Source organism: Ochotona princeps, chromosome 11, assembly GCF_030435755.1.
Source record: "Ochotona princeps isolate mOchPri1 chromosome 11, mOchPri1.hap1, whole genome shotgun sequence".
NCBI lineage: Eukaryota > Metazoa > Chordata > Mammalia > Lagomorpha > Ochotonidae > Ochotona > Ochotona princeps.
This window is the reverse complement of record NC_080842.1, coordinates 5741640-5767072: the sequence shown is the minus strand read 5'-3', so window position 1 is coordinate 5767072 and position 25433 is coordinate 5741640. Positions and strand designations below refer to the sequence as shown.

At 45.0% G+C, this 25433-nt stretch overlaps 1 protein-coding gene across 1 annotated transcript in view; it reads right to left on the bottom strand.

Moving 5' to 3' along the window:
- Positions 1 to 15723: 15723 nt before the first annotated feature.
- IDO2 (indoleamine 2,3-dioxygenase 2) overlaps positions 15724 to 25433 on the bottom strand; it is a 65581-nt gene continuing 55871 nt past the window's right edge. The window contains exons 9-10 of the mRNA XM_004592750.4: positions 17346 to 17494; positions 15724 to 16167 (exon numbers count right to left, since the gene is read on the bottom strand). Coding sequence (XP_004592807.2) covers positions 15812 to 16167; positions 17346 to 17494 — 505 coding nt within the window. The 3' untranslated portion in view covers positions 15724 to 15811. The remainder of the gene's footprint in view (positions 16168 to 17345; positions 17495 to 25433) is intronic.

The window sequence follows — 25433 nt, the reverse complement described above, 5'->3', positions numbered from 1 at the left end:
CTAAATGAATGGTTTCTATCCTGTTCTTTTATGCCTTTGTAAGCATTGTCATCTGTAGGTAAGATTCCAGGACCTTACATCCTGTTACAATAGCCCTCAGGTTCATAATTTTGAGGGCCTCACCTCAGTGTCAAAGCGGTAAGACAAGGAAGCATCTCCTACTTCATCCTCTTACTCTGATAAAAGGATTGTCCCACAGCTGTGGCCAAAGCCATGCTGGCTTATGAATACAGTCAGCTCTTTGAAGCAGTGACCCCAACATGACAGTGTTTCACCCGCAGCTAAAATACAGGGTTCTTAAAAAGTTGGAAACCTAAATCGTACCTCACAAGGTTACCCACCTACTTGCTTGATGTTACCAGAGAACTCTTTGTAGCATCGAAAGAAGACTGAACTAAAACTCTGGATAAGTTGTTCCACAAAATAAGAGGGCACAATTACCCAATTACCTGATTATTTTTATGAAGACAGTGTTAATCTGAAATAAAAATCAAACAAAGGCACTACAAAAATGTTAGCAAGTAGAATTTAGCAACACAGAGAAATAATTATATATCTTGACAAAGAAGGATGTAAGTCTGTTTTAACATTTGAAAATCAGCCAAATTAATTTACTCTATCAATAGGTGAAGAAAAGAAAATCATGTAGTTACATGAATTGTTATATGACAAAGAAATGGCAAGAGTCATCTCTTCATACTAAAGCTCTCAGAAAGCTAGGAATAAGGGCAAACCATCTCAGCCACATTTAGGAATGTTTAAAAAAACACCTGCAGGAAATGTTACACTCAGTGGTGACAAGCTGTGATCATTTACGCATCAGCTTGCCTGGACGTGGCAAGCCCCAATTTAAGTATTTTTGGGAGTGCCTTGGGTGTGTTTCTGGAGGAGATGGGCGTTTGGTTTGGGGTACTGCTCTTCCAGTGGCAAGGGGCAGCACTCAGTGCACTGATGCTTTGGATGGAACAAAATGGTGAGCACAGAGGAGCACACCAGCAGTGCTCCATGGACCGGAGTGCAGCCTCGCCTCCATCGCTTTGCAGGACTTGGTTGCATCTCTAGCTGATGGCGGATGACGGCGTCCTCAGGCTCCATAACCTCACAAGCCCACAGCTCACAATAAGCTCTCTTGCAGTGGCTGTCTCCTGCTGCGCCTGTTTCTCGGACAGCTCCCAGAGGCTGGGCCGAGGTGCTGGTGTCCCATAAACACTGCAGGCTAGCCACTGAGACACATGCAGACATCTCACAACATCGATGACAGGTCCAAAAACGACACAGACAACCACCTGGAAACAAACCCGGTGCTGACCGAGACGCAAGCTGGCTGCTGCTGGAGTGCGGTCAGGATATCCTTAACTGGGCAACATAGTCCTGGAAGTTCAAGGCCGCATAATGAGTCAGGAAATGGAAGTAAAGACATGCTAATGTAAAAGAAGGAATGAAAACCATAGCTACCTGCATATGTGATAAGTAGCTAATAGCTGGTAGGCATTCTGGGCTAATGCCAAACTTGTGGTAACTATAACACTATATCATCATGTCAGTGGAGTTGCACGTTTTATTTTTTTTTAAGGTATGCATGGCAGACACCAGCACACCAGCAAACAGCGTCTGGGAACTCAAGCCTGAGCGTGCATGGGCCCCAGTCAGGCAGATAGAGTCCCTGGGCAGCATGACGCACCGTTGGAGGACTGGCTTTGGGGACCTGTGCACTCATGGGCATGGAGACAGGGACTGTAGATTTCTCAGAGTAGGGAGTCTAGGGATGTGTAGGAGGGAGGACTGCTGAGGGAGAATGTGACAGGTGATGTGTGACTTCTGGGGGACTTCTACCAACCAGGATTCTGTTCCTGGAGGTAAGCGAGGGGGCTGAGAGTGGGTGGCTTAGAGGAACGAAACCAGAGTATATTTTGGGACCAAACCAATACACCCATCCACATGGGAGACCTGAGTTGGGCTTGTTGGTATCAGCCATCATCTACTGGCACACACAGAAGCCAAGGTTAGGGGCCTGTCTGGCAGGGCTTGACCATAATACATGCCGGTGAGTGATGGGGCAGGAGCTGAACTATATTAGACTGGACCAAGACACTAACCAGAATTTAAGGGATCTGGGTCAAGGAGCAGATTCTGTGGGGGATTTGTGGACTGATCTCTGTGGGCTGACATGCTCGAAGGTTGAGAGAGGTAATGGGTCGAGCTGAGCATCGCCATGGGACTCACCAACACTCATGAGCACTAGGGATGGGAAAAGACCGGGCTGGTCCAGGCTATAGCACCTGGAGGTGCACCCGAGAACTGGGCCTAAGCTGGGCTGGGCTGCAGCATCCACCAGCACACACAAGGTCCGAGACTTGGTTGAGGTGCAGGCAGACTGTGCTGGGTAAGGGCCTAACACCTGCTGGCATGCTTGAGTTCTAGGTCTGGAAGAGGGCTTGGTGGCAGAAATTGGGGAACTCCCCTGGTGAGCCATTGCTTCTGTAGCATGTGAGTTGGGTAGGTTTTGGACAGGCCAGGCAGGGCGACTTTACTTGTTGGCAGTTGTGTGGGTTGGCTTGGTGGTGGGCGGGGGGATGGGAACTGAACAGAGCTAGGACAAACTGTAGCACACTGGCATGCACAGGGTGCAGGATGGGGTGTGGGCCATGATGGGCTAGGCTAGATTGTCACACCTACAGTTTGCATGAAAGCTAGGGGTGGAGGCAGGCTGGGCAGGGTTAGGCTGCAGCAACAACCAGTGAAAGTTTAGACTGTGAGCAGACCAGGCCAGGCCAGGCTGCAGTATCCAATGGCAAAGGCCAAGCTGGGTAATGTGTTATATTGGGCTGGGTTAGAGCAACCATTGGCACATGCAAGGTCTGTTGCTGGGAGCAGGTCTTGTTGGGGAGTTAAGAGGGCACCCCAGCTAGGCGGCGGGTCCCACTAGCGAGCACAAGAGCTGGAATGGGGGCAGTAAACTGGGCTGTACATGGCTGTAGCATTACCTGGTATGGGTATGCACTGGGTCTGGGTTTTGCCAAGCTGAAGCAGGCTCCAGGTAAACACAAAACCAAGGCTTGGAGCAGCCTGGACCAGGTTGGGTTACAGTACATGTCAGCATATGTAATGGTCAGGTCTGGGGGTGAGCCAACCTGGGCAAGTTCATAACACCCACTAGCAGACTTGAGAATCAAGATGGAGTACAGGCCAGACCAGGTTGGGCCACAACACTAGAGTTCACGTTAGAGCTGGGACTGGGGGGCTGGTTGGTCTGGGCTGGGCTAGGCTGTAGCAACCGCCAGTGGATGCAAGGTGAGGCAAGACATGCCAGACTGGGCTACAGCAACCACCAGCACAAGTACGACTCGGTGGTGTGGTTGGAGGGCAAGCCTGGTGTGGGGGCAGCGAGGACTGCCCTGCTGGACAACTGCTTGCACTGGTGAGCATGGAACTGTGACTGGGGGCAGACCAGTTTGGGAAGGACTACAACACCCATTAGCCTGCATGTGAGCCAGGCTGGGCTAAGTAACCACTGGTGCATGCGTGAGTCACAGTAAGTGCTGCTTGGTTGGGTTTTTGCCACAGCATCAGCTCGCAATTGCTGGGAATGGGGGCAAGTCCTGTCAGGCTAGACTGCAGGACCGCCTGGAAAGTGCAAGATCCAGAGATGGGAGTGGGGCCAGTAGCGAAATTGTGGGCATCCATCTGATGGGCTGCAACTCCCACTGGTGAGCATGGGAACCAGGTCTGGGGAGGTGGGTCTGGCTGGACAGGCATTGGCACCTGCCAGCATTAAGTGTGGGCTGGATAGTGAGGTCACTGGGCCGAACTAGGTTTTGATAGCCATTGATCTGTATGAAAGCTGAATGGGATGCTCTTAGCCATATCCTTCCACATTCAGCTTTAAGGCTGTATTTTCCTGAATCTGTATAACAGCTAGGCATTAAAAAATTAGAGAAGAGTATGATGGGTTCCATGGGAATCTCATATCCAGGGTGGAAGGAGCCACAGAAGGATCTGTTTATCATGGTCATGGCATGCGCTTACTCAGAGGGCAAGGGAGCTGGCGTTGGCCCCACTGGGAACACACAAGAGGGAAAAATTGTTCTCACATGAATCCTAGTGGCCTTACAAAGTGGTATGTGGGGAATTAGGAGTTAGAATGTGAGAGAGATCTGTAGCAGGAAATGCCAAGGGCAACAGTGATGTGGAGGGGGCCACAGCGGGAGCAGCTTGGTACAGATGTCAGAGTAAGAAGGCTGCAGAAAACATCCAAGGACGACAAAAGAGAGGTCTAAACTTCCCCAGGGTCACACAGGGCTTTCTACAGATTTAACTTGTGCCAGGGTTTATGTACGGAGAGGAAGGACTCCAGGAGTCAAGAGAAAACAGAGACCAGACAGAGGAGGCCAAGCTGAGCAGGCTTCTCGAAACAGTTAGGAAGGAAATAGAAAAAATCTTAGGTCGTCAATTCGCTTCCTGCTCTCCTTAAAACTGAATGAAGACATCAACAAATGAGTCAGAAACACAACCCAGAACACAAACCCTGCTCCAGTATTTACTACTCGCGGTGTGATGGTGGAAGGTCAATGGTCATCTTGTATCTAAGGCTTGTGGTCTGCAGGTACCAGGTAAGAGAGATCAGCCAAAGTGCTCGAAGAGGGGTCCATAGCTATGTGGGCCTCCCTGTTCGTCTGGTCTCTGGGAGAGGCTAACAACACTTTGAAGACGTAAGTCAAGGCCACATGTTGCATGTGGCAAGCTTTGAGACTCATACATGAACGCAGGCACACCTATCGACCCATGTGTACCTCCAGAGGCATGGACCCATACGTGTGTGCTGCTTATCCAGTGCTCTGAATATGATCAGTTGATGATCTACAGATGAATTTTCTGAGGATCAGGTATGTGGAATATGTCCTTGATGAGAAGCATAAAATTTAGACTCTATTGTTTTGATATTTTCCTGAAACTACCAAATTCTTGTCCTCTGCTATGTTCAAAGTGGGTATTTCTAAAACACCATGGCACATGGACTTAAAACTCATTTGTTGGGGCCAGCATTGTGGCATAGTGAGTAAAGTCACTGCTTGTGACACGGGTATTCCTCACGGGCACTGTATGATCCGTGTCCTGACTGCTCTGCCTCTCCACGTAGCTCCATGGTAACGTCCTGGGAGCAGCAACAGAGGATGGTCCTGGTGTTTGGTGCCCTGTAGCTAAGCGGGAGCCTGGCTGGGACTCCTAGTCTCTGGCTTCAGCCTGTCTCAGCCATGGTCATTACAGCCATCTGGGGAATGAACCAGAGACTGGGCGATCTCTTTCTCCCTCTCCACCTTGCCTTCCCCACAATTTTAGCTTTTAAAGTGAGACTTTTTTTTAAGAAAAAAAAAAATCAGTTGTTTTAGTGTATAAAAATGCTTGAAACTCATGCAAAGAAGTAGTCTTTAAAAAGCTTATGGAAAACGAGCATTACGAAAAAACTATAAATTTCAACATTTTCCAAGTCAACATAAGCCCATCTTTATGTCGACATTTCCATACACTTTAAAAATAGATTTGCTTAATTATTTGAAAGGAGGAGTGGCAGAATGAGAGATCTTGGATCTGCTGGTTCAATCTGCAAATGGCCACAGCTACTGGAACTGAGCCAGGACGGGGCCAGGAGGCAGGAACTCTAGCAGAGTCTCCCACGTAGGTGGGGTGAGGGGCGGATATCCACTTGGGGCGCCTTCTGCTCCTTTGCCAGATGGATTAGCAGGGAGCTGGATTGGAAGAGAAGCATCCAGAACTCACAGTGGCACCCATATGACATGCTGGTGTCACAGTGGCCCAACACCGCCATGAGATATGGCAATCCCGCTGCACTTTCCGAGTATCTTCATCTACACTGAGGGTATATGAAGTCTATATACTGACAATCATTCGGTTCCTTAAATGGTTCTCAAAAAAGCTTTGTAACGGGCGGTTGGTAGTTTTGGCAGCTGACATTTTTGCAGTTTCCTAACGCAGCAAGAGGATGTGTTTGTAAACGGGAAACTTGGCTGTCTAGATGGTTTGCTGTGTTTCCTACTGTAGTTCGTAATTCTTCTGGTACTAAAACCTGGTGCATCTTCTTTAATAAATGGTGACACTGTGGGGGTGGAAACAAAATTCACTCTCTTCTCTTGCAATGTGACGGCAGCTGTTTCTCAGAGCCTCCACTGTCCGTGCAGCTGAGTGGGAAGGAGTGAGTGGTGTGTGTGCTGCATTCTTATCAGACCCCGCCTGCAATCCCTTCTCTCCCCTTGACATTTTCCAAGCAGAGTGCGAAAACTCTACCTCATTTCCAATCCCATTAAGTGTGAGTTCCTTAGGCAGTGCTAATTCTTTCACCTTGCATCCATCTCTTATGCAATGGAGTGAGTTTTAGATTCCTTTCAGGAAACAAGAAGGGCACTGGAAAATTGCACAAATGAAGAACGATGCATGAAACAGAAATTGCTTCCCTTGCCTCCTGCAACATGAGTGCGCTTGTGTCTTCCTTTCTTTTGAAAAGAACTTTTCTACTTTTTGGCCGATCGCCTGGTTGTTCTATTGAAATTCTATGTTGCCTCCTCTCCCTTGTATCTGGGAAATGAAGAAGTGAGGATATAGACAACAGACAGCAACAGATATGTAGGGATCTTATTGGTACTCTCTTCGCAAAGGAGAAGTTCATCTTCATGTCTCTATCTTCCCACATCTTGGAATGCAGATGCCAAGGCTGGAGTTTCAACAGCCTGCTTAAACTGTGAGGTAGAAGAATGCATGTCACAATAGAGAAAACACTTGGAATCGCTAGTAATGGTACCTCACCACCATTCCCTCCCTGGATGCTTTAAAACAAGAGGCACAAACAAATTTCAATCTATGTTTTTGATATTATTTTTATTATGTAAAATATCACGCTGCCTGCACTGACAGTGATGTCACCATCTGGGGTGCTGGGAGCACAGAAAAGCAGGTCAGAGGCATGAGAGCTGAACTTCCACCTTCTGGGCCCATTCCTTCACTCAGCACAACCTCCTGCTAATGTCTTGATGAGTCTTCAGCTCTGTAAACCCTTGCTTAGACTGCTTCCAATTCCACAGTATCTACAGTTCCCTTAAGAGTATCATGATGTCCCACCATAAAACAGACACCATTTCAGTCTGACACTTAAAGAGGATGGTTTATGTCGTTTGGAATTTGTGGATAGGATTAGGATAAATGTTGTAACAAACATGACAGTAATCAGTGCTGAGAAATATTTCCCCTCAAAGACGAGAAGGCAATCCACAGGCAGTTCTTAATTTTTCCAACCTTCCTCTGAGGTGCTGGATCCTGAACTTCTCTCTCAAGTACCACCTGAGAGGAGAGAATGAAGTGGAACTCTGCAGTGACTTTCTGTCTTGAATTCAAGGCAGCAAGCTTTCCTTCCACACTGCTTAATTATGTCCCTAACAATGCCTTTAAGTAAGAGTGGCAGCAACTCGTTGCATATGGTTTGCTCCACATACACGTGGCTCTACATTTTCTTATCAACATTCTCCACAGTCTCACTATTGCTCTTGCCCTAGCGTTGACGCCCTGAGGTATTCCAAGTGTGTCAAATAGAGGAGCAGGCAAGACAAGAGGCCAAGGCTGCCATACCCAACAAGGACTGCGTAGGCTACACTCTCCGCATGGCTGTCACGAATCTCAGACTTGTTTTCTTTCCGTGGCCATGGAGATTGAGCAGTGCATCAGCTAGATGTATTGTTTTCATTAGTTTTGTTTGCAAATTTTCATTCTCTGGTTTATATTCCGATGAGTCATTGGGTCAAGACAGATGATGGAAAAGGACTCTTGAAGCTGGTGTTCTTGCATGCTTATTTTGTGTTTCAAAAGAAAGGTTCGACTTGAGGACAGTGAACAGACTAGGTAGACAGCACATCCCTGGTCTAATTTCAGTGATGGCCACAGGGAACATTTTTGAGAAGATGGTCATATATCAAACGCACCACTGACCTAGCAGGGGGTTTTTCTTTCGTTGTCATGCATCATCAAACACATCATCATTAGAACTGGTGTGGAGACAAGAGAGACCTGATTTCCATGATAATCTTTGCCTATTCCTGTAGACACAAACCCAGCTAATCTCCATCAAAACTCAAGGTGATTCATTGATTTTTCCTGTTGGGCTGTGCTTGACTGTTCCTTTCCATACCTCATCCCGTTACTCATCTTCTTTCCACAGTTCAATTGCATTTCAGCATCTCTAACGTAGTTGCTCAGATAATCCAGCTACTAAGGTATGGTGAAGAAATCTTGTCCAACTTCATATGTATGGAAACAAGCAGATAGATTGTAGCACTTTTCCTTTTCAATAAAGAAATACATTGAAAAGCAGAATGTGAAATATCAGTATTTTACTATCCAGAATATCCCTATAATGTATGCAAATGAAATACCACTTCCCTTTGGAATCAGTGACATACAAATGCGTTGTTTTAATGTGTTTCCATCTGGAGGAAGGACCTTGGGCAGATAACTTCTGAAAGTCCCTCCTCATCCCCCCAGTTCTACTATGGCGAAAGATCTTTCTTGAATCAAGGAAACTTTTTGCTCTATGTGGTGGTTTAGGAACATATATCTGGCCTGAGCGTGGAGCTTAGTTTTGCAGTCTGCTACTGTCCTCTTGTGGTTATTGGTCGGACCTACAAGGCAAGACAAAGCTGCAATACACAGATGGCCATTCCCTATTGCCTTCATGCTTGCCGGACAGTGTGGCATACCATTTCTAGAAAACAAAAACAAACAAACAAACAAGCAAACAAACAACAAAAAACAAGAACAACAGCAACAACAAAATCCACCTCTACAAAAATGTCCTAGCACTCTCACTTGCATAAAGACCAAGAAGCCAACATTCACATTTATATTCTCAGATTCCTTAGAATTGCATCTCAAACATGGATACCTGGAGGCGGCTGGTCTCAGATCTCAGCTCCAAGTTTCCCGACTCGGCTCTGGTTCGCAATGCCTCCAGGACTGTGTCACCATGCATGTGGACGTCCGCTTCTACCTGGCTAAGTTCCATCTGTACACACACCCCACCCATCTCCCTAGAGCCTCCTCCTTCTTCCATAGTCTGGCAAATAAATAACAACAGTGCTGACAAGGGCAAAGCGAGAGAGGAGGCTGTGGTGTGCACGCTGTGGAAATTTTCCAGGTATTCAGGACGTGATCCAGCGGTGGCAATTGTGTTGAAGATGGTATGGGTTCTTGGCAGGCAACTGACATATCTTGACAGGTCAGTCCTGGCCTTAGCATTAAGTCCCATATTGTGGAAAATCACCCTGCAGGACCCTAAAATCCTACTTTAGGGTCTCGCATCAAATTCAGGAAAAAGTACAGTATCTGTGTGGCAGGCTGCAAAATGGGAATTAGAAGCTAAATCAACAACTAGCCCTTGTCTTTGTTGTCCCCCCAACAGCTGGTTTTGGTAGCTGTATTGTGTGGTTTTCAGGAAGAGGTCGCTCATTCTGAGCGATGTGACTGAAGTGTTTGACTGAAACCTGTGGCGATTGCATCCTTTCCCTGTTAGTTTGACCCTGCCCATGGATTGAATTGCGAGCATGGGGTTTGGTTTGTCAGCTTATGAGCCTGCTAATCCATGTCCCTGGCTGGATGTCTAAACAGTTGGCATCCCAAGGGCAAATCATTTGGGCCCAGGAGCCCTTGTATTAGGCGGAGAGAACTGGATCTCAGGCGCTCTTGTGTATGGTTTCCAGCATCTGTGCAGGTGAAACTTCAGAACAGCATCTTGAACAAGGAGGAAAAGTGCTGACAGATGCTAAGAGGCAAGTGTGTCATAGAGTTGGGTTGGTATCAACACAGCTGTCGCCAAAGCTGGTGGCTCAACAGATTCGTGAATTGATGAAGGAAATTGTTTTCATAAAAAAAAAAAACAAGAAACAACTGCATTTCTTTTTGGATGATGTTTACACTCTAGAACCAATCTTAAAAATTTTACTGGGGAGCAGATGCTGAACTGCAGAAATTAACTGTAGGAAGTAGGATAGCCAATATCCAACATCCTTATTAAGTGTACTGTCAGGTAGAGAGAAGAAAAGAATACTTCTTTCATTAGCAAAGCAAATAGGACATCTGGACACTAGAAAACGCAAGGCAAGACTCAGTAAACACAAGGGACTGCTGTGGGAGGCATAAGGCACCTGAGGGTATACAAGGTTCTATATTCCAGATCTTCAGTTGAATGGGACCTAATCTTTGTAGGTATCTCCCTTCTCCATCCCACCATGCCTCTCTCCACCCTTTAATTCCCCTCTCCTCCTGTCTACCTCTCTTCTTTCTTTCTTGGTTAGTTCAACTTCAATTTTAGCTCTGCTTTCAGTGGAGACAACAACAGCAAGTTTCAGGCTGTGATGTGGCTTCCCTGTGATGACTTCACTTGTGTAAGCAGTATCCATGTTTAGTTGAAGGGGGTCCTGTCCACCCATTGCTGTGGCCCAGGGGCCACATAGTAACTGTCATGTATGAGCTATGCTGCCCAATGGCAGTTCCGTCAATGTCCTTGCTCGCTTGTCTTGAAAATCATCCTCAATTTTAACTACAGCTAGCCTCAGTTGAACGTTAGACTAAGACTGAAAGGAGTCAGGGATGAGTGTTGGGTGGTTAACATGCCTAGGTTCCACAGTAGAGAGCCTCGATTCTGGTTCCCGCCTCTATCTGTTTGCTCACGCAGACCCTGCAAGGCATCAGGCCATGGCTCAAAGTGCTGTGTCTCCATCACCCATGCAGAGGACTGGGAGTCAGTTACTGGCTGCCAAAGCCCCAGCCATCACAGGCATTTGGGGATGTCAGCTGCTCTCATTCTTTCTCTCTCTCTCTCTTTGTATCTCCACTGAAGAAAAGGGATCAGGGTTTCCTACCAGCAGTGGTTAGATGCGTGGGCAGCCAGGGCAAAGGTGAATCTTGGCATCTCATTCGAAGGTCAATATGTACCCCACAATGCCAACCTCAGACCTCTGAGTGTTTATTTTCGCTAAAGCACAGCATTATCTTTCTGCACAGCTCTCCTTACGTGGATACCCTCTGGTTGTAAACGAAGCCAGGCTGTCCAGGACCTGACCCTTTTCCTCTCAGAAGCTCCTGGCCAAGCCAGCAGGAATCCCTTCCCAGCCTTCCACTAACATAGGACAAAAACAGGCATGCTGCTCACCCACAGCAGTAAGGCTGGGACCATTTTCTGAAGGTCTGTTAAACTTTATCCAGATCAAGGAACAGAGAGTATCATCACAGCTCTAGGTTACTAGGCCTTCCTGTCCCACAATGTAATTAGCTTTATTTTCCAGGAAAACCATTTACAAATGAGATCACCATCACTCAGAAATATGAAGCCAAGTCAACAGCCTGCATTACAAATAAATATCTGCCCCGAACAACACACTGAGAACTGATACTGTTGCTCCTGTGGCTCCACGCATGCACACACGACACACTGTTGCTCCTGTGGCTCCACGCATGCACACACGACACAGAAGACACGATTTCCACAGTTAGTCATTTCCTCACTGAGGGGCACTGCTTTTGTCCCTGGAGATCTTGTCTTTCATGTGCTGGAAACTTTGCTTTTACCATCATACCCAAGTCATGGAGGACTTCACAGCTGCGTTTATCCAAGAGCTAGGTTTACTGGCTCACGCTAGCTCATGAGAAAAGACAATAGAAACTGTCATTTGCAATGGTTTTTGTCAAACCCTGTTTTCCACCTTGCTTAAATTAATGGCTAAGAATGCTATTCCACTGTAGTTTTCATAATCTGGGATTACTTTGAAATTCATAATACGTGAGTCATGTGTATACAGTCATTTTTCCATTGGATTGTTGCTTATAGCTGTTGCCTACAGTTACACTAAGCTATGTGGGTTTTTTTGTTTTGTTTTGTTTTGTTTTTACTTTTTACTTGTTGAACTCTTTGTTTGCTTGAACTTTAAGCCCCTGCCAACAATGAAAATTAAAACTTTGTTAGCTCAGGCCAAGAATAACGGTTCAATGGATAAATCCTCACCCTTGAGATCCCATGTGGGTGCTTGTTCACGTCTCAGCTGCTCCTCTTATTATCCAGCTTTCTACTTATGGCTGGGAAAGCAGTAGAGGATGGCCCAAAGCCTTGGGGTGCTGCAGCCACCTGGGAGACCTGAAAGAAGTTCCTGGCTCCTGGCTTTGGATCAGCTCAGCTCTGGCTGCTAGAGTCATTTGGGGAGTGAACCAGGGGATAGAAGCTGTTTCTGTTTCTCCTTCTCTCCATAAACCTGATCTGCCTTTCCAATTAAAGTTAATAAACCTTTAAAGCTTTGTTCTCTCTAAAGTGAAGGAGAGAAGGGGGAATGGGAGAGGGAGTAAGTTGAGAGAGAAGAGAGGGGGGAGAAAGGAAATATCGTCATATTCTTGGAATTGCATACTGTATTTAATTATATTGAAACGGTTAAAATTTAAAAACACAAACATTAAAATACAAAAGCCCTCCACAAATTTGCATGTATTCCATCCCGTGTATAAGGCTAGTGACAACAAACAGCAAAAAACATGTTTTGAAGGGAACAAAAAAGGCATGGTCTTTCTCTCTTCCCACACTGTTTGATCTGTCTGGTTTTCCACTTAACCAACATCTGTGGAAAATTATGTGTCAGGCTTTGTGGTGTCTCTGAGAAGGCTTGAATCTGTGCAAGGTAAACCGCTTAAGATGATTCTGCGTTAATCCTGCTGCTCTGCGGGACAAAGCCTGAAGGAGCTGTGGCATTCCAGAGTTTGCAAAGATTCTTGTCATTGCTCACCACATAATACCTACATAGTTTCAATAAATAATCCAGATTCTGCCTGCATGGGGATCTTGTTATCTGGTTTCTGCATCAAGCACAGAGAGGCAGACTCCTGGGGCCACTCTCCCTTAGGAGCTCCTAAAAATGGTTCTCTCAAGTTCAAGGATGAAAGAGCAGCAGCAGAGCAGCCGTGTTTCACCACCTGCTCCATGTTAGCTCTCTCCAGCAACTGCAAGATCCCTTGTTTGTGAGCAAGTGAAGTGTGGCTCCAAAAGCCTCAGCAACAAGCCTGTAGGCAGAGCAGGTGACAAAGCTGGACTCCAACCTGCGGACTCCTCGCTTTCCTCTTCCAGCATCCTCAGAGGGCAAATCAGCATCATTATTGCTATTTTATCTTGCAGACTGTGAGCTCAAAAGGTCTGGGGAACGTCTTGATCTGTGCCATGCTCTGAATCCCACCCTGGGCTGTACTGCTAAGTCATGAAATCTGTGTGCCAGATACCATCCTTCTGTCATTTTATTTCCTTGTTACCCATCGGATCATCCTGGTTTTGTAAGAGAAAGGAAGCTGAGGATTAGCTATTTTCTGAAATCGATCAAAAGCCATACTGTGACAACAAAACAAAGTGGGAAGCCAGAACTCACACCTAGGGCCTCGTGCGAAGGTTGTGAACAGCAAGAGACAAAGTGTTGAAGCATCAACCGACATACTCCTCCTTTCCTCCTGCCAGTCGGCTGCCCTGGGTGACCTACATCACACACACACACAGCCCAGGCAGGCCACAAGGGCAACTTTAAGAGTGAGCCTCACATCCATGCTCACTTTTTTTTTTTTTCAAATTCAAAGTGGGTTTTTCAAACAGAAGACAAAGACAGCATATGGTGTGAGCAGATGCTTTGAGATATGACAACCTAAGTCTTGGTAGTGGGCTAGGACTGGGTTGGGTCTAGAATCTCTGTTGGAGGCTCTAACCTCTTACTTAGAAAAGCATTCTAAGTTCAGGCAAAAAAAAAACAACCTATGAAGTGTAAAGTTTTTTTTTTTTTTTGAGAAGGTGAGTAAATCAGATACACGTGGGTCATGCCTATGGATAGAGGGGGCAGAGAGACCAAGTGTGCCCGTGGAAAGAGAGAAAGAGCCCTTTTCTCTTCTCAGGTTCCCTGACCAGAAAGGGGAGTCATGAGATATGACCCCCAGATCTTAGGTGAAGGGAAGTATCTCCTGGGAAGTCACTGGAGGACAGGTGGGTGGATAGGATGATATGGACTGAAGGGCGGTATGGCCTGTAGCTACTCTATCGTAGCTACTTGCTTATCCCACATCATTTGGAGCTGAAGCCCTCTTGTAATCAATGTCAAGGAGACATTACCACGTGCAGTGTTTTTCCTTGATTCATTCAGACTCCAGAAGATGCTTCTCTTTGGCTACAGGAGAAAGAGCACAGACAGATGAAGGGAACACTGGTGCTAATGAGAAGCACTTGCTCTGTCATGCCTATGTCCACGCACTTGTCAGATCAAACCCTGGATATAAGGGACACCGAGAGGCCATCCAATACCCAAGGGAAAGTTACTGGCTTATGTCTTCCTGTCAAGGGCCCTGAGAGGTGACGACAGTCAGACTTCTCCTGCTCCCATTGGCACTGGAGGGTGGAAACAATTGTGATATCGATGGATCTTGGGCAGATGCCAAGAGCTAGTCCTGTGATATCCAAATACTCCTGGGAAGTATAAGAAGGAATAACGTATTTTCCCAAGTGTCATGGTGTGACCCTGAGGACTGAAAAACATCTCTGTATCTGAAAGGGTGAGAGACAGAAAGAGAAAGAGGTCTCTTATGTGTTGGTTTACTCCCCAAAGGTTCACAATGTAGAGTTTGGGTCAGGGTCAATACCAGGAAACTCAATCCAGGTCTCTGGCATAACTAGCCAAACCCAGCTTCTTGAGCCATTTGTCTACCAGAGTCTGCAAGTGCTTGAGGTTGGAATCAGGAGTCGGACTTGGAATTCAACCCATGAAAAATCTTGGCATCCTAACCCATGTCTGACCCTCAAAGTCTTCTTCGGGCAGGAGAGGGCATGTCGGATGTCCAACATGACCAATGTCCATGGGACTCCTTAACAGAGACCAGCTTGGGCAGAGCCTTCTCAGTGGTCAGGAGCCTCTCCCTGACACTGTCACACTGGGTAGGCCACTGCCATTTAAATGCTATTCCAGTCCATTTCTGTGTGCATGGAGGAAGGCAATTCCAAATGAACAGAATTTACTCGAAATTCGTGTGGCTCAACATTTCTGGTTTTGTATTGTCAGACTGAGTGAGATCTTGATCTAGAAACTAAGTCAATAATAACAGTTGCACTTATCTACACACTAAACATGAGGATTGACTATCCCTGACCCCTTCCAATCTGACGTATTTACTTTCAAAAAGTCACTTAGCTCATTTTGCAATGACAGATTTTTCAGTGTAAGGAGAAAGAATGGTTCTTCTCAAAACAGAGGAGTTAACATAGACTTTGCAAGTCTGTCTACCAGGTGGAAAAGTCTCATCTCTTCCCCCATCACGGACATTTCTTTTGCGCAGGCGATTTTCAAGCCTGCATTGACCACATCCTCCTTCCTCCACATTGTCATCCTTCTGCCATGAATCCCAGCCTGTTCGGGGGAAGAGCACTGGATGAGGGGCAGAAATCTGCTCTGTGCTCTAGGAATTCACCAGATTGCTGAGTAAATTTGCTTTGTGAATGAAATGAAGAAGCAATATGTCTATTGGTGGTTTTATTTGGCTGGTGAAGTTTCAGTTTCTGTGGTTTGGCAGAGGATGGGCCACCTCTCCTACCCTTCAGGGTTCTCAACAGGGAACCATCCAGGCTACCCGCTGTAAAGCACTGATGGGGACAGGGCGCCGGGAGGGGGATGTTCTGTGTGGTGCAAACTCTTGAGAATGGAGAACAGGAACTTGTCCTCCACCAGGGGCCCTGCAAGGCTGGGGAGCAGGTGGGTGCTCAGTCACTGGGCTGGAGGATCATCTGCAAGGTCCTGTTTCTGACACTTTTCAGGAAGCTCATCACTGCAGTTCCTCCTGTGCCCCTGTCTTCCAAAGCCCGCGGTGGTTCAGGGAGGTGGTTCAGCCCTGTGCTCTTGGCCTTCCTTGCTGCTGTGACGAAGTATTTGGTCACTATGGTAATGTGATAGCTACGCAGATCTGCCAGGGCTTCCAGACACTGATTATAGACTGTCCGCAGGGGTCCGTGGCCGGAGGACAGGATGTAGTCCCTCAGGGAAGGAGCTGAGCGAATATCTTCCAGGAAGGTCTTATGGGAAGGAGGCATGTAGTCTCTCATCCTAGACAGGAAGTCAGCTGAAAGAGGCCAGAGCAGTGTCAGAGCTGCACACGGAAATGCAGGGCAACCTACCTGTTTTCATAGCCAGGTAGGCACCAGACACAGTTGCTAGTGTCCTCTCGCTTGCAAACTGCAGATATTCAACTTGAGTAATCATCATTGATCATGGACGTTACAAGAAGTAAGCACACCTCAGGTAACTGAGTTGGAACCAGATCCACCAACCAGTGTGTAAATAATTACCATCCACCAAAGGTGGGCCACATTACCAGTTGTTATCCACTGGGAGAGGCATTCACAAATATAAGACATGGATTTTGAACTGATAGGCTAAGTGTTCTGGTGAATTTTATTTCCTAAGCACTTTGCTTTGCGCTAAGGAGGAGGGAAGTTATAGGGTGTAAAACAGCAGAGAGACAAATTATGCACAGCCATTTCATAACAGCCTTGGGAAGCCAAATCATTTAAAAAGAACAGATGTTGTTAGACAATCCACTGTTCATGGCACATCAACTACTAACATCAACAAAAGTACAAATCCATGAAAAATTATCACAGTTCTAGAGAATGGCCTTTTGTGGGTGACACGGAACACTCTAACATGACGTCCCAGTCATTTTTTTCCTAATTCAACTGGAAAACTTCATAATAGGAGATTCCTTTTTTTTTTTTCAATTGTTTCGCATCTGTGAAAGCTTTGCTTTCAGGTTGACCAATTCCATGCCTCTGAAATGACAAACTCCTTGTCTGGTCCAAGAGGATTTCCCTGTAGTCTATATCGTTGATGGGATGGGCTTCATCTGACAAGGCGAGACCCAAGGCAGTCCAGAGTCAGGCTCAATGACATATAACATACCTTCCCAGGCTTCAACTCCAGATCTCATTTCCATTTCAGATAACAGATCTAGTGTCGTGGAATCCCATCCCACATCAGCCAATAGTTGAGAATTCAGGTGTGGAAATGCAACCTAACACCCACTGAGATTATATACTAGTGGACCCGACCCAGTCACACATGACATACCTACAGCTTCCTGACTGATTAAAGGAAGTAGAGACTTCACAACATTTTACATAAGACTCGATCTGACCATTTGGTTAGAAATGCCACTCTGGTTTTCCCTTCCTCTGCTCTTTAAGAGAAAAAAAGGGGGGGGGGAAGCAAAAGCAAAAAAAAGAAAATCAAGTAGCTTACCATTTTCCTGGCTATGGTGAACACCCAAGAACTCATCAAAGGCATGTAGCACGGTGCTCTGAGCTGCGCTCCCTCCGGAATACTGTAAGGGCTCTCTGGAAACGCCATCATAGATCAGCCCTGCAGGCAGTGCGGGGTTATCTTTCCATCTGCAGGACAGCAGAAGTCAGAGAGAAGAAGGGGGTGCTAGGGTCTGTGGTATGTTTTCTGATACAGACATTGAGAGCAGATAGCAAGTGAACACATTGCTAGTGGTGGTTGTGGGGTAAGGGGTTGGTACTGGAAAAATATGAAGCATCTCCTGGACCCAGCTTCGTGCAAGGTCCTAAAACCATGGCCCTTCCCATTCTCACGTGAAGGTGTCGCCCAGAGAAACAACAGCTGTGTAGTGTTCAGCCCTGCTGCCATGACATCTCCACTGAGGAGGCTTTGATGGAAAGGTGCTGTTGGTGTGGATCGCCAGGAATGCTTCAGGGGACCTAGCAAACCTCCTTCATCTTCTCTTCTGATCCCCACCTTGATGACCAGGCACCTGAGCTTCACCAGCACAGAAACACACACAATCACACACGTGCAGCTACACACACAGAAGTTCACACACATGTGTGCATGAACGCAGAGAGGCACAAACACACATGCACGCACACATACACAGGTTCACACACATGTGTGCATGACACAAAGGTGCACATACATGAATACACATGCTCATACATAAGGGCAACACAGGTATGCACATACGTCGCCTCACATGCGAACACTCATGCATATACACACATGCACCCACATGCACGTACATGTGCGTGCTTACAGAGGTGTGTGCACAGGTGCTCATGGGCATACATGCACTTACACAACACACTTGCACATACATGTGCACATGGGTGCACCCACACAGTCACCTTTGCCCTTCCCTGAAACAACCACCTCAGTGCTTGGATGGCTTTGTAAGATTGCCTTTGTCAGCTACTTTGTCACCTCCAGGTGTTGAGATTAAGGGTAAATAGTAAGGTGCCCCGACAAGAACAACAGAAGCCGTGGTCAGGGAAGGTAAGGATGGCTGGGACAGGGGCTCTTGGTCATGCTCATTAACTAAGCTTTAACCCCCTGCCTGCCATTCCCTTTCCTTCCCTTCTCCCTCCTTGACCCCTTCCTTCCCTGTTGGCTTCTAGTCCTCCCTCTTTCTGTCTCCATCTGTTTTCCTCGTTTCTCTGAGAGTGACTTTTCTTGGCATCTTGGACAATAACAGAGTGAGTGTGATTCCGAGATGAGACAAAACAGGCACAAAAAGAAAACATTACACTTGCATTTACAATACTTTGCACTTTATAAAGTACCTTTGGCGTTGTTTCCTCATTTGACCTCTTGTGAGTATAAAGGCACTTGAAAGATTTCATGGAAAATATAGATACAAGATCATTCTATCTTTGTTGTTTGCCAGATCTTTGAAATTCACAGTTTTTGATCCTGTAATACTAGCTTTCATCAACTTTTTGAAGATGTATGCATGGATTTCAATTTTTAAAATTTATTAATGTATTTGAAAGGCCGAGTTCCACAGATGGAGAGAAAGAGGAAGCTAGAGAGATATTCCATCCATTGGTTAATTTCCCAAATTCCCAGAGCTGGACCAGGAGGAAGTCAGGAGCCAGGAGCTTCTTTAGGTCTTCCATGTGGGTGACAGGGATCCAAACACTTGGGCCATCTTGTGCTGCTTTCCCGAGCGCATCAGCAGGACCAAAGTGGAGCAGCTGGGACTCGAATAGGTGTCCATATAGGACGCTGGCATTGTGGGTGGCAGTTTACCTGCTATTCCACAATGCCAGTCCAAGCGATATGTATTTGTTCCAAAGTTTTCAGCATGGCTTCTGGACCCCACCCTTCCTGGGCTCTCCTTCCCCACATACAGCCCCTGGATTTGCTGGTCCTAAGCAGCCTTAGATTTGACATGGGCTTTCTGTGTCCCTGCCAGCAGAGCACACAACATGTCATTCAGGGCTCTGGCTTAGGTTTCCTGGGCTGCTGCTGTCTTGTGAGCCAGCTCCTTTGCTGGGAGCTCTGGTTCTGGGTTTATGCACCCTGCCCAGGTCCAACACCAGGGCTCCAATCCCTCTCAGAAGATGCCAGGTGTCTATACCTTTAGAAGGCTAGTGTGCTGCTGCTTGCTCATGGTTCTCACCTGGGGTCCCTGCACCCTGCCCAGCTGAGCACAAGGCTCACTGAGAGGGGTCTGCAGATGCTTGCTGCATTGTCCTAAGGCCAAAGGATTCACTCAGACAGCATCTCAGGGACTTGTTTTCTCCGCTTAAGCACTAGAACTACTCTTGGGGCCCTGAGTCCAGCAGTGGTTAGGAGTCTTGAGTCAAGTCGGCTCCAAAATTGGAAACTGATCTCTGGCTCCTGGTATAGCATGTGGGAGCCTGTGCCTCAGGTCCCCTTGTGGCACCAGCAGGACCTGCTCCCATCAACTGAGGGGATCCTAACTCCAGTCCCAGCTTTGAGAGACACATCCTTGTGTGACAGGGATCACAGCAACCTCAGGAGGTCTCAAGAATATCCCAGATCCCTAGAGCCACTGCTGGGACTACGAGAAAAATAAGTAAAGGAAGAATACAACCAGAACCCAAGCCAAATGTCTCTGGAAATCCATATCTAAAGGTGTATCTTCAGGAAGCTACCTTCAAGCCACTAAAGCCATCCTCCACAAGGGACAGAAACAGCCAATTCCCCAGACTCCCCTAGGGCATCATAGGAACATGAAAAATACGAATAAAACAAAGCAATATTATGCCCCCAAAGGACACGTTCATGCTTTGAATTCAGACCACGAAACGAGATATTGATGAAATGCCTGACAAAGATAGAAGAGGATGGACAACTAAATGAACTTAGGAAACCAATGCTTGATATGAATGAGTAACTTAGCAAAGAGAAAAATACTGAGAAGCAAACAGAAATAAAAGACGTGAAGCAAATATAAAATACAGCCTCAAACCACAATGACAGACTAGATCCTGCAGAGACAGAATATCTTATCATGAAGACAGGTCTTTGAAATATCTCAGTTGGGCCAGAAAAACAAAAGAAAAAGAGCTGAGAAGAATGTAAACAGAGTCCAGTGTCTCTGGGATACCATCAAACAAACCAACATTCAAGTTGTGAGAGTCTCCAAACGAACAGACACAAGGAACGGCTGAGAAAGTTTTTTCAGTGGCGGAAAAATCCCCAAATTTGGAAAAAGATGCAGCATCCAAATACAAACACTTCGAAGGATCCCAAAGGGACATGATCAGCCAAGCATCTCATCGCTGCAGACAAACTTTCAAAATGGAGAACACGCAGGGGACATTTTATTTTTGAACTATCTGGTCACATTGAAAGATCAGCTAGAGATAGTCTAAGTCCTGAAAAAAATGATGTCCATCCCAGAATCTTTTACCTGGTGGAATCATTTTTTTCATAAATGAAGGTGGAATACTTCCCAAGGCAAGTAAAAACTGAAGGAATTTACCACCATATAACCAGCTTTATAAATCATATTAGGGATGTAGCATGCAGAGGCACAAAGAAAAGTAACCTTCATTAGAAAAGAATTATGGAAACTACTAGAAAAAGAATAAAAGATATTCAAATTGAACAACATAAATTTTTAAGTAAGAATAACACAATAAGAAATATCACTTATCAATCAACATTTTAAATGAAAATGATTAAATTTCCCAATTGAAGGTTACAGGTTGACTGAATGGATTTTTAAAAAGACCCAATAACCTACTACCTATAAGAAAGTTACTTCACCTGCAAAGGCACAGGTTGAAAGTGACAAGATGGAAAAGATTTTCCATGCAAACGGAAATCAAAAGTGAGCAAGAGTAGATATACTTACACTAGACAAAATATACACTCAGACAACGCTGCTAAGAAACAAGATCACTATATAAGGGTCAAATAATCAGTCACTGAAAAAAAGACATGATCATCATACATGTGCATACACCTAATGCTGGAACCCCCAGTTTTATAGAAGAAATATTACTTAATTTAAAAGGAAGTATGAATTCCAATGCACTGTTATTGGAAGACTTCAATATTCCTGATTCATTAAATGAACAGATAACTGGATAAAGCAACAAAAATAAAGTTAATCTACACTGTAGATGAAATGGACGTAATCAACAGACCATTCATTCTATATCTGTATAATTTACATTCTACACATGGTACATTCCATAGACTTAACACAGAGTTATAACAAAACTTCTTTTCAAAAAAAAAGTTGAAATCATATGATGTTCTCTTTTCTGAGTACAGTGAGGTAGAGCTGGATATTACCAACTAAAGAAAAATCAGGGAATTAGACAAACACGCAAAGACTGAACAATGAGCCACTAAAGAAATCAAAAGGGAAATTAAAAAAATTTGCTGAAAGAAGCGAACATGTGAACATCACGTGGCTAATGTATGATACAGCAAAAGAAGTGCTAATGGGAAAGTTTATAAATAAGTTCCTACATCAACAGAAAAAAGAAATGGAAGGGCATAAAATAATTAACCAATAGTACACTTAATGAAGAATAAACCAAATACAAATTAGTAGCAGGAAAAGAATAAAAATTGGAGAAAAATCAGAAGTTTAGTAACCATAAAAGATTAATTAAATGAAGAATTGGTTCTCTGAAAAGTTAAGCAAGACTGATCAACTGTCAGACAAATTAGCCAAGAAAAAAGAGACTATTTAAATCAATTATGTCAGAAACTAAAAGGAAGACATAACATTGATACTGCAGAAACACACACACACACACACCCCATTTAAGAACTGCTGAGTATAATTATATGCCAATAAGTCAGAAACAGATGAATTTCTGGACATGCAACTTATGTAAACTAAGTTGTGAAGGCACATAAAACCAGGTAAGACCAATAGTCCATGATGAAGTTGAATCATTAATAGTCTCACAACAATGGAAAACCTGGGACCAAATGGTTTCACCGATGAATTCTATCAAACTTGTAAGGAAGCGCTAACACAGATCCTTCTCAAATGGTTTGGAATGATGAAAACGAAGGAAAACCAACCAAACTCCTCCTATGAGGTCACACGGCCTTAATTTGAAAGCCAGACAAGACTACCCTAAAAATAAAAACCGTAGATCAGTATTTATGCTGAATATAGATGCTGAAATCCCAAACAGAATCTGACAAATCAAATCCAATGCATCAGAAAGATGTTTCACTGTGACCAACTGCACTTTTTCCCAAGGAAGCATGGATGCTGCCATCAACAGAGTGCAGGATAAAAGCCATCTGATCATCTCAATCGATTCAGAGAAAACATTTGCTAAACCACAAATTCCACTCCTTTTAAAAACCTGAAACAAATTAGGTGGAGAAAGAATATACTGGGGCCAGTGCCATGACTCAACAGGCTAATCCTCCACCTGCCAGTGCTGGCATTCCATATGGGCACCTGTTCATGTCTCAGCTGCTCCACTTCCAATCCAGATTCCCACTTTCAACCTGGGAAAGTGGAGGAAGGTTGCTCAAGTCCTTGGGTCCTTGCACCTATTTGAGAGACTGGGAAGAAGCTCCTGGCTCCCAGCCTTGATCAGCTCTGCCGTTTGGGGAATGAATCAATGAATAGAAGAACTTTTTTTTCTCTCGCTCTCTCTCAATCTCTCTCCGAATGTGTTTTTCAAATCAAAAGAACAATAAATAATATTTGAAGGGAGCATTCCTTAACACAATACAGATTATGTATGACGAGCCCACAGCCAGCATTGTACTGAGTGGACCGAAGGTAGCAGCATTTCCACTGAGGTCTGGAAGCAGACGAGCAAGCCCACTCTCAGCACTCACCTTCAATATTGTTCTGGGAGTTTTATCTGGAGCCATCGGTCCAAGAAGGACTTAGAAGCACACAAAGAGGGAAGGAGGAAGTCAAGTTATCCCTTTGTGTAGGTGATGTAATTCTACAGACAGGCTCCGCCACGAGACTATTAGAACTAATAAGAGAATTCAGGAATCCTGCAGGATGGAAAGCAAACACACAACAAGTACACCTCTGTTATCTTGCTGAAAAAGGTCTTACGGGTGGGAGTAATCTCCTTCACAATAGGTAGAAAAGGAAATAAATGTCTTGGCTGTGAAAGTTCTCCACAAAGAAGATTACAAAACACATGGAAGAAATGTTAAAAAAAAATACACAAAAATGGAAAGGCCTCTCATGCTCATGGAGTGAAAGGGAAACTGTTGTTAAATCATCCAGGCTGCCTAAAGTGATTTAAAGATTCAGCGCACTGCCTGTCAACACACCAACGACTTTCTTCACAGGATTAAGGAAAACCAGCAACAACAACAAACAAACCCCTAAAATTCATATGGAAAAACAGACATCTCCAGAACAGCCAAAACAATTTTGCGGGAAATAATAATAAAAAAAAAAAAAACCCAGAGGCATCCCATTACCAGTCTGTAAGACCTGCTACAAGGCTGTTGGAACCAAGACAGCATGATACTAGCATGGTTGTAGGCAGAGTGATGAAACCAAACACAAAGCCCACAAACAAGCCAGCGCATTTTCCATCAGCTTACCTTTAACACACATGCTGAAGGCACTTCCTGACAAAGGACAATGTCTTCCGTAAGTACTGACTGGAAAATTGGATTTCTGCATAAGCAGGTTGAAGATGAGACCACTATTGTACATGCTATGCCTAAAGCAACTCAGAATATTTCAAAGATCTAAAGGCCATACCTGAAACCGTGAGACCTCTAAAGGAAAGCACTCTAAGACACTGATAAAAGCAAAGATTTTCCTGAATAAGATTCTCCAATCACAGAGAGTAAAAGCAAAAACAGACAAATGAGATTATTTCAAACGAAAAAGGTCCTGCATAGCAAAGGAAAAAATCAACACGATGAAGATACAATCTACAGAACGAGAAAGCATTTGCAAATTACGAATATGATGAAAGATAATAAAATATATAAATACTCCAAAATTCATCAATAAATAAGAAACATAATTAAGCAATACAGAGAAGGTCTGAACATTTTTCAAAAGAAATACAAAAGGCCAATCAGACACATGAAAACAAAATTAATAAAGTACTATCCATCAGGAAGATGCAACTGCTGTCAAGTTAGAACAAATGCTGGTGAGGTGAGGACGTGGGGAAAAGGGAACCGTCAGCCACTGTGCTTCTGAACGCAAGTTAATACAACCATGGTGGAAGACAGTGATGAGATCCTTACGAAAGAAATCTGAAAATACAGCTGTTTACAGCCAGGTATCCCACATTGCCGAACATATCCAAAAGATACCAGGGCAATACCAGAAAGAGAAAATTGCATTCCCAGGCTCCTTGAAGCCTAACTTACAACAGCAAAAGCAGACAAACAAAAAGCACCAATTTGCATCGTCATAAATGGATGAATGCAAAAAAAAAAAAAGTGGAGCATCTACATGAAGGAATACTATCCAACCGTCAATAAAGCACCAACATTTTTGACATTTGCAACGAAATGGACAAAACGTGCATGTTATTATACTAAATGAATAACCCAGACACAGAAAGTATGTATGCCATGTTGTTTGGTACTATTCAGCTAATTATGAATGTTGTCTTCATTGGCTTACACCTTATAAAAAATAGCACGTCCTTCTCCCCTCACTTTATGATGTTTGTTGTGAATCTCACATTGTGTGATATTGCTAGATCTATCTTACATGCATAATATTTAATTAGGAGAAAATGTGCCAAGTGGGCCCGGCGGTGTGGCCTAGTGGCTAAAGTCCTCGCCTTGAAAGCCCCGGGATCCCATAGGGGCTCCGGCTCTAATCCCGGCAGCTCCACTTCCCATCCAGCTCCCTGCTTGTGGCCTGGGAAAGCAGTCGAGGAGGGCCCAAAGTTTTGGGACCCTGCACCCATGTGTGGGAGACCCGGAAGAGGTTCCAGGTTCCCGGCTTCAGATCAGCACGCATCGGCCCGTTGCAGCTCACTTGGGGAGTGAATCATCGGACTGAAGATCTTCCTCTCTGTCTCTCCTCCTCTGTGTATATCTGGCTGTAATAAAAATGAAGAA